The sequence below is a fragment of the Nanorana parkeri genome, unplaced genomic scaffold (genome assembly GCF_000935625.1).
Source record: "Nanorana parkeri isolate BGI_ZX_2015 unplaced genomic scaffold, ASM93562v1 scaffold387, whole genome shotgun sequence".
Lineage (NCBI taxonomy): Eukaryota > Metazoa > Chordata > Amphibia > Anura > Dicroglossidae > Nanorana > Nanorana parkeri.
Window position 1 is genome coordinate 651,280 of NW_017306655.1, and position 8,850 is coordinate 660,129.

An 8,850-nucleotide genomic window follows, 5' to 3' on the forward strand; every position below is an offset into this window, starting at 1 on the left:
TATGTATATATATCTATCTATATATATCTATCTATATATATCTATCTATATATATATATATATCTATATATAATAATAGCTATGGCAACATGTGGCAATTGGGGACCCTGTTATATGAATGATTTTGCAGACAAACCCTGTTAACAATAATCCAACATTATTTGTGTTTAGCAGACTTAAACTTTGCACTGCATCTGCATTTCACCACATTCATAAAATGCAGGCCACTATGTGGAGCCTGTGATATCCCATGGAGTGTTCTCTGCATAACACTGCATACTATAACTTTGACAGGTCATATGATTGGGCTCCCACCCTCTCAGCATTTTCTACCCTTTTTAGTTCTTGCTTCCTTAAGAGTCCACAATGCAGAGCAACACATCAACTACAATGCAGTGCCATCCACACCAAACTGTGCATTGTGGTGCACTGAAGAAAAAAAAGATGCAAGTACATTAAGAGGTCCATTGTGGTGCTCTAACAACCTATTTTTTTTCTGAATGTACAAATAGCAAATACTAAAATAAATAACCATTTGCAATATTTTGCTTTTCCACAGACAGTAGTGGGTCAGCTGGGCGGTGGACTAATTGATTACCCCCTGGGCCACGTTCAACAAATTTCATTACCACCAATGAAAGAAGCATCTGAGAGCCAGCTGGGTTTGTCTGCCAATTTCTTGGGCAGTGTCCTCACTGCTTTGCAGAAAGAAGGTCTAATGGATCTTGAAGTAACAAACGGAGATGTAAGCATCCTATTTTTTTGCAAAGTAATTCTGAAGCCTCCGTGGGCCCGCACTACTTAACGTTGACATGAACTCAAAAAGTGAAGATTGGCTATGTTATAGGAGATTTCTAGAGATGTTAATTATGCCTAAACAGTAACCTGAAAAATGTACCTTTTTTATTTAACTTCCTCCAGAAAAATAGCGGTGCACTTTGTGACATGAAACAGTGCATAGGCACTCCTGTTCTGTACCCTAATAGCTGTATATCTGAGGTGTAAGATCTTGGGCACTGCTGCATATGACTACTAGTCAGAGCCGATTCGGTGCACCTCTAAACAAAACTATGATCCTGTTCAGTTTCATGATAAAATTATTTAGGTAAGCAGTAATAAAAAGATTACAAGCATTACTCTAGATTAAAGGAGATCTTTAGAGATTTCTTTATTAAAAGAGTCTTGAGAGATTATTGGAGGCTCTCATTACTGACCTCCCCTTTAATAATGCTAGCTCCTTGGCTGTCATGCTTTGACTTCAATGCTGCCTGAGTGGCTGACCTGGAACAAGTATAGAGATAAAAAGCTGTAACATTTTTCTGGCACTCATTTGTAGCATACTTGTTTTGGCACCATGTCTGAAACATATCAAAGTCAGACACAGTCAAGAATCTAGCATTTTCAGAAGAAGGCCTGCAATGCCCGCCCCATAGTTTTCTCATTACTAGCTTCTGTCACAGACTCCCGTCGCATCGAGTGCTGCAGCCGCAGCGGGGCCGGCCCGGTCAGAAGTGTCCAGTTGCTAGGAGACGTTCTGGGTTGTTCTCCGCTTGCCGCTCCTCCCTTCGTACGACGATCTCCACTACGAGAGCGTAGATGATTCACTTGCTCGGCGTTCTAGAACGTCGAGCAAGCAAGCCAGCTACTCCACACCACTCTCCATCCTGGAACCTGTAGTTCCCCAGCTGAATCTCGCCACTGCAGTGTTCCTAAAGCAGAGGACTTCTCAGTGCGAACCAAAGGCATCCATAGATCCCTAAAACCGCAAGTACCCTCAGCTATATCCACCTGTGTTGGAACTGCATTGTGTGCCATTGCTTAAAGTGACGGCACTTGCTGAGTATTGAGAGATCTCCATTGTGCGTCATTGCTTTTGGGACGTCAACCAATTAGTCTTTGTGCAACCTCCGTTGTGTTGCCACTGCATATGGAGTATTAATTTTACCAAGTTCTGTGTAACTCTGGCTACCTTGGCCATATATTTGCCTCTGGGTTATGCGTGTCAACACCTGTGACTTAGTGCCAGCACTGACGTGCTCCTGCACCTTCTAAATGGACATTACCTACACTGACTGTCGCACCCCTAGGCCTTCTGTTTATTAATTATAACTAAACGCATTAGTGAGTTAACTATTGCACTCCTGAACTATAGACCCATCAGGCCCCAATGCCATTCAATTGAGGACCAAAGGTCAATATCCTTTTCTGTTGCTTAAACTATAGCCTAGGTGGTGTATGATGTGTATAGGGATCCAACCTCACTCCACTCCACTCCAGTGTCATCGTGAACCCTCCACCTGAACCACCCTCTAGATCAATCCGCAGTTGAGATCCTTCTGTCAACAAATCTTGCTTGCTTGTTACAGCTTCTCTCCTCCTTGCTGGATGCTGGTCTGTGTCCCCTCCAATACCCTCTGTTCTCCCCCCACCTGTTTCGGCAGAGGCAGCAGGGATCCGAGGGAACACAGACCGGCATCCAGTGAGGAAGAGGGAAGCTCACGGGATGCCAAGTAGGGTGGTACGGGGAGGAGAGAGCTGTCAGCTGTCAGAGGAGGCTGAGCTCTCCTTCCACACCGCATGCACCGCCTCCTGTGACAGGCAGAGCAATCAGGATAGGGAGTGGGTTTCAAGCATTCAGCTATCAGAACTGTATGCTTACTGTGTCCACAATTATGAATGAACAGGAAGTGCTATACATGACTTCCTATTCATTCATAGTTGTGGACATAGTAACTATTACTATTTCCACAGTTTATGAATGGACAGGAGCTGCAGAAAAAGAGATTTAGAACTCTGATATTTCCCAAAAGCCCCTAACAGGCAAATAAAAAATAATTTGAAAATAATTTTAACAACTTTAAAAAAGGTTGGGAAACATTTTTTATTTTCGGTTTTCGGCCTGACAAAATGTTTAGTTTCAACCTAAAAATTTCATTTTGGTGTATCCCTAATACTAAAGGAGTATTGTACTGTATAACTGTATGCCTTCTTTTCAGATACCCGGACTCCCCCCTCTGACAACTACTGTTCTTGGTGGAATCATTCCAAAGGTCAGAGCTAAATGAATTTCGATTTGTATTAAATTCATATTATTTCCACATTCTGCACCCAAAAAAATATTAACCAGAGACTTCAAATTCTTGTTCTATTTTGAACTAGCACAATTGAATACATCCTGCAGGGTATTTGATAGCCAACCGAGGGATCTGGATTGTCAAAATGCCTGTTTAACAGCCCTGTCAAACCAGCTTCTGGAGAGACCCTAAACCTTCATACTTGGTCATCAAATATCCCTCAAGATTTGATTCTGCTAGTCCAGGGCACACTCATTTCAGCACCACTGAACCCTGATGAAGGGGGACCCTTAAAAACTCTGAAATGTGTTGGCTTTTTTTGGTACAAGTTTCCAATTAAAATTATATCTGGACTTTACATGATCTGTACCGTTACTTTTCGCCACACATATATAGGAATACAAATATTAAAAAATCCCTGACCTTGTACACTATCCTAAAAATGTCTTTGTGGCTGTAAATGTCTCCATTGGACAGATTCTACCTCAGGTATTACAGTGACCAGGAAATAAGAGAATTCCTCAAGAAAGCAACAATAAAAATCTTTCCATTCTATATTCTAATTCAGAACAAAGGAAAACATTTTCGGCTTACTGTGAACCATCCCCAGTTTGAGATATCAGATGATTACATTTTATTGAGTCCTTGCTGATTTACTTTTACTAATCCAATTTTTTTAATCAAGTTTCATTTTGAACTCAGGTTGCTGCTATGTATAAGGAAGAAAGACCTCTGGTGATGAAGATTTCTGTTCCTTCGGCTCCTATGGTCAAACTGCAGAATAAGCGGGGTATTGTGAAACTATATGTGAGAACAGAAGTCTTTGTCTCTAACGTAGACCGTTCCTTGACACCCGTCTGTGTTCTTGGTGTGGTGAGTAATACATTGCTTCTATGGACAGCACACTATTCCCACCTTAGTGTATAGGTTTAGTTTTTTCTTTTCCCTAGGATCAAGTATTTGCCATCAGGGGATGTCTAACAAGTATTATCCACGTGCAATTAGGGATGCACTGATACCGGTTATTGTATCGAGTACGAGTACAGATATTTTCTTTTCGGTACTTGCTGATACCAATAGCGGAATTCCCATTAAGGAAGCCACAAGGCTTCCTGATTAGCCGGGAAGCCGGGTGGCGTGTAAAGACTCGCCACCCAGCTTCCCGATCAGCAGGGAAGCCGTCTCCATGCACCCTCATCACCAGGTGAAGAGGAAGCATAGAGCTGGCTTTCTGGCCAATCAGGAAGCCGGGCGCCATGTGAAGACGGGTTGCCCGGCTTCCTGATTGGTCGAGAAGCTGGCCAATCAGGAAGCCTGGCAACGCGTCATTACAGGTGCCCGGCTTCCTGATTGGCCCGGAAGCTGGCCCCATGCTCCCTCGTCACCAGGTGACGAGGAAGCATGAAGCCGCCTTTCTGGCCAATCAGAAAGCCGGGGGGGCCTGTAATGACAAGCTGCCCAGCTTCATGATTGGCCGGCTCTATGCTCTCTCGTCACAAGTGACGAGGGAGAGGGTGCATGGAGAGAGCTTCCCGGCCAATCAGGAAGCAGGACAGCGTGTAATGACTTGCTGCTCGGCTTCCTATTCCTGGAAGCTCAAGTATCGAGCTAGACATCAGAGCATTTGGGAGAGTACGAGTACCCGCCCAAATACTCGACAATGGCACCAATACCGATACTAGTATCAGTGCATCCCTACTTGCAATCCCCTATACAGCTAAGCTCAGATTGGGGAGGGAGAGGGAGAAGCAGCAAAGGGTGCCATTAAGTTGTGTTGAAGTGCCTATAAGCTACCAAAAGACATGCTAATAGTAGAAGAGATCAGAGTGACAAAGAGAAAAGCTTATTGGAATGCTATTTCTCCATTTACTGCCAAGTCACAGGCTGAGGGAGGGACAACACCTGAAAGTGTATGTGAACTGCTCCAAACACAGATCAGGTCTCCTCCCCTTCCACACATGGCTGTACCATGTAGCAGAGCTGCATAAATCGCAGAAGTAAATGGACAGAAATACATATCCTATGACAGGTATCACAGCTTCCTTGCATTTCTGGAGTTGGACTTTATGGAAGAAGACCAGTGGCACAGCAAAGAACACAGTTCAACTTAAAGTACAAAGAAGAGGTAGTACAGGACAGGTTACCTAAATTGTATACTTGAAGATGTATAGAAAAGTAATTATACACATAGCAGTTAACTAGACTTGCGACAATTATTATTTGTATCTGTGGCTGAATCTCAGATTCTAAGAACTCCAACCCTGTGGGCTCACTCCCACCTAAAACAGTGTACTAAATGTGCTGTCGCAAATGTCCCTCTATGCAAAAGACATATCTCCTCCTGACAGCTAGTCTATATGGACAGTATAGCAATTTGCTTACTCAAAAAGATCCACATGCAGTGTCAACTCACAAAGAAGACTAAGAGCAAGCAGGCAGCAGCCACTGCTCCACCTTCTCGGTTGGGCTGGTGTCTGTTGCTCTTCGCAACTTGTGATGCTCTATCAGCAACACCCTCCCCCCCCCCCCTTTATACAGCCTCAAGTGGCATATAGGGTAGGGACAGCCCTGCATACCAAATTTAAATGCAAACAATAATAAAACAGGCTGCTTGTGGCAGCACATATAAATAAAAAGTACTTACACTTTCCCAGCCAGATTTAAGAAAATGGAATTACCCCACCAATCTGCCCCCTTTCCCCCTCCACTGGTCTTACCTTCAAGCAAGGGCTGCAGTGCTGTGTATGGTGTACAGATTGATTGTACACCAGCAGCTGCAGAGGGGAATGATGGTTCCCTCAAATGTAGGACCATTGGAGGGGGAAAAGGGGGCAGATTGGTGGGGGTAATTCCATTTTCCTAAATTCGTCTGAGAAAGTGTAATCACCCTATAATTTATATCTGCAAAGCAGCCTGCTTTATTATTGTTTGCAATATATATTTGGTATGTTCCACTATACCCCCTCCTAATTTGCTCTTAGTTAGCTTAGACACTCCCAGCCTCACCATCCAGTACTTAATTTAGGCTTCCAGTCAGGCTTCAGAAGATTTTGTGTTTTTACCATAGAAGAAAGCCCCATAAAATATGTCCTTTGTAATGCCAAACTGGAAAAAACTACACTGGATTCTACATCATGTTGAGTTGACACTGCATGTGGATGTTTTCGAGTAGGCAAACTGCCATACTTTCCATACAGACTTGCTCTCAGGAGGTATGTCTTTTGCATAAAGGAACATTTTGGAAATAATATTATGTATTTATATATTGTTTTACACCTATATAATTGCATACTCATTTCAAGTGTAACTCCACTTTTGTTAAGAAAATAAACAACCAGGGCAACCAATGTATATTGCAAGGATATTAACAAACGTTGCAGATTCCTACCTTTTTCCGTTCTGAAGAAGCTGCTGTTTCTTTTCACCATGTCCTTTCTAGAGTAATTCCTGGCTGGCATAGTCAGCCTTGATTTTAACCATCTGGGCAAATCACAGTGTCCTAATGAGGAAAGCTGCAGTGTCTACACTTGTTTAGTAGACAAGCCTAAGCCCTCGTTCACACCTGAACGTTTTGTAGCGCGTTCTACGCTCGACGAACGCTCTACAAAACGCTCAAACATGAAAATCCCATTGTTTTCAATGGGTCTGGTTCACACCTTGGCGTATTTCAGCCCGTCCCTAACGCGCTACAAAACGGCCCACGCCTGAAAAGGTACATGTACTACTTTGGGCCGTTTTTGTTGTGCGTTTCCATTGGGATACAGCCAAGTAGCCCTCGGAAACGCGCGTTTGTTGCGCGTTTTTGTTACCGCGAATCGCGGTAAAAAAAACGCGCGACAGACGCGCATATGTAATACGCCTAGGTGTGAACCAGGACTTAGGGAATATCTCAACAAAAAAGAAATTTCAATTGCAGGCAATGCCTAAAATTCATAGGTTAGTGCTGACTTCTATAAAAATCGCAGAAGCAGGAAATGGCATTTCTGAGGGCTTTACGTACACCAACAGAGTAGAGAACGCCTCCAGGATGCCATATTGCATTACATTTTCAACGGCTTTATACAAGTACAGAGGCTGCAGGTTGCAATAGAAAGGTCATTTTTTGAGAACATTCAATTACAAAATGGATTGTGTAACAATTGTAATTACATATTTTTAAGTTTTCCTTAACTATGAATATATTATTTTACCACAGGATGCACAGTTAGAGGCCCAGTTTTCTGTTGGAGGCGATAAACTAAGGATTTCCATGTCTATAGAGAGGTAAAACATTTTGCTTGAATAAAGATTTGTTTTTGCATGGAAAATGCAAAGCTCCAAGCTCACTCCTATGATAGACTATAATCTCATGTTTAGTTTAATAAATTGTATTGAGCTTGTAATCCATCACGGGGGTGAGCTTGGAGTGGTGACTACTTTACAACACACAGGGACCATGGGGAACAAAAGTAGCCACCCTCCAGAAGGAATCACAGTGTCAGCACCAATTCAGAGATGATTTGAGGATCTACAGCTGAGTGATACACAAATAAGTTACCGTATTTTGCGCTCCAAAAGGCGCACCGGACCATAGGACGCAGGGAGGTTCTGTGACAGCAGCTGTAGTTAGTGATAGCTGAGACAGGTGGCGCTGTGATTACAGCGCCACGGTCTCAGTGATCACACAGAGGAGACGAGGAACGGATGTTCTTCGTCTGCTCTAGGGACTCTATGGTGAGCTTCTATGTCGTGGTCATGGGTCCCCCAGAGGAGCGGGGGACCACGAAAACCACGGTGGGGGGTCCCGGACACGATCGCCGCCGCTCGATTTAATACAAGTGATCTGATTAGATCACTTGTATTAAACGAGCAGCGGCTCCCAATGTGCATTTAGCTCTGCTTGTCCGGAGCAGGGCTAAATGCACAAAAAACTACTCGCCGGCGCCCGAAACTGCATGTCTCGGGCATCGGGCGATAGGGATTCGCTCCATAAGACGCACACACATTTCCCACAAAAAGTGTGTCTTATGGAGCGAAAAATACGGTACATTTTTGTTAATAGTTAGGGTACTTGAATGTATTTTTAAGATTTAACTTCTGAGTTTAGTGTCACTTAAAAGGTTTAGTCCACCCAAACCTGATATTTCTGATTTTTGTAAAAGCTTCTAATTAAAACCACCTAACAATTCATTATATTGTATATCTCAGGGGCTCTGTTAGTGAGCTCTTTGCTCTTGAATCCCTAGGTCTGCACGCCTGCTGTTGCCTATTGGATTTAAAATCAATTGATATTATAAAGAATGAATCAGGAGAAGTTGGAAATATCTAAAACTCCCAGCTGGACAGTAATATAGTCTGAAATGATGGGAGGGAGATCCCACTGTTGGAGTATCCAAGACATATTAGAAGCCAAGGGTGAACTCAACCCATTAGGCTACACATATAAATAATATACATGTGCGATTCGTTTCGGAAAAATTCATTTTTCAAACACATTTTTGTTATTCTGAGATTCGGATGTATCCGAATGATCGAATAACAGCAATGACGAATGAAAACGAATCAGACAAAATTCGTTAGTGGTAGTCTGTACGAATGTTCGTTCATGGACGTATTTTTTAATGCCACTGTGCTGCAATGAAACAAACACAAAGAAGAATTGACTTTCGGACCTGAATCCCGAAAAACGAAATAACGCAAAATCCGAATCAAAACGAAACTAATCTAAACACATTTTTTTGCTGGTGCACATGTCTAATAAATAAAATACTATTGTGAGTGTATTAATCCTTTAACA

At 42.8% G+C, this 8,850-nt stretch overlaps 1 protein-coding gene across 1 annotated transcript in view; it reads left to right on the forward strand.

Annotated features, from left to right (window-relative positions):
• The window catches only part of LOC108789316 (BPI fold-containing family B member 4-like), a 44,479-nt gene extending 37,138 nt beyond the window's left edge, over positions 1 to 7,341 (forward strand). The window contains exons 10-13 of the mRNA XM_018559288.1: positions 560 to 745; positions 2,997 to 3,050; positions 3,777 to 3,947; positions 7,270 to 7,341. Coding sequence (XP_018414790.1) covers positions 560 to 745; positions 2,997 to 3,050; positions 3,777 to 3,947; positions 7,270 to 7,341 — 483 coding nt within the window. The remainder of the gene's footprint in view (positions 1 to 559; positions 746 to 2,996; positions 3,051 to 3,776; positions 3,948 to 7,269) is intronic.
• Positions 7,342 to 8,850: the final 1,509 nt, after the last annotated feature.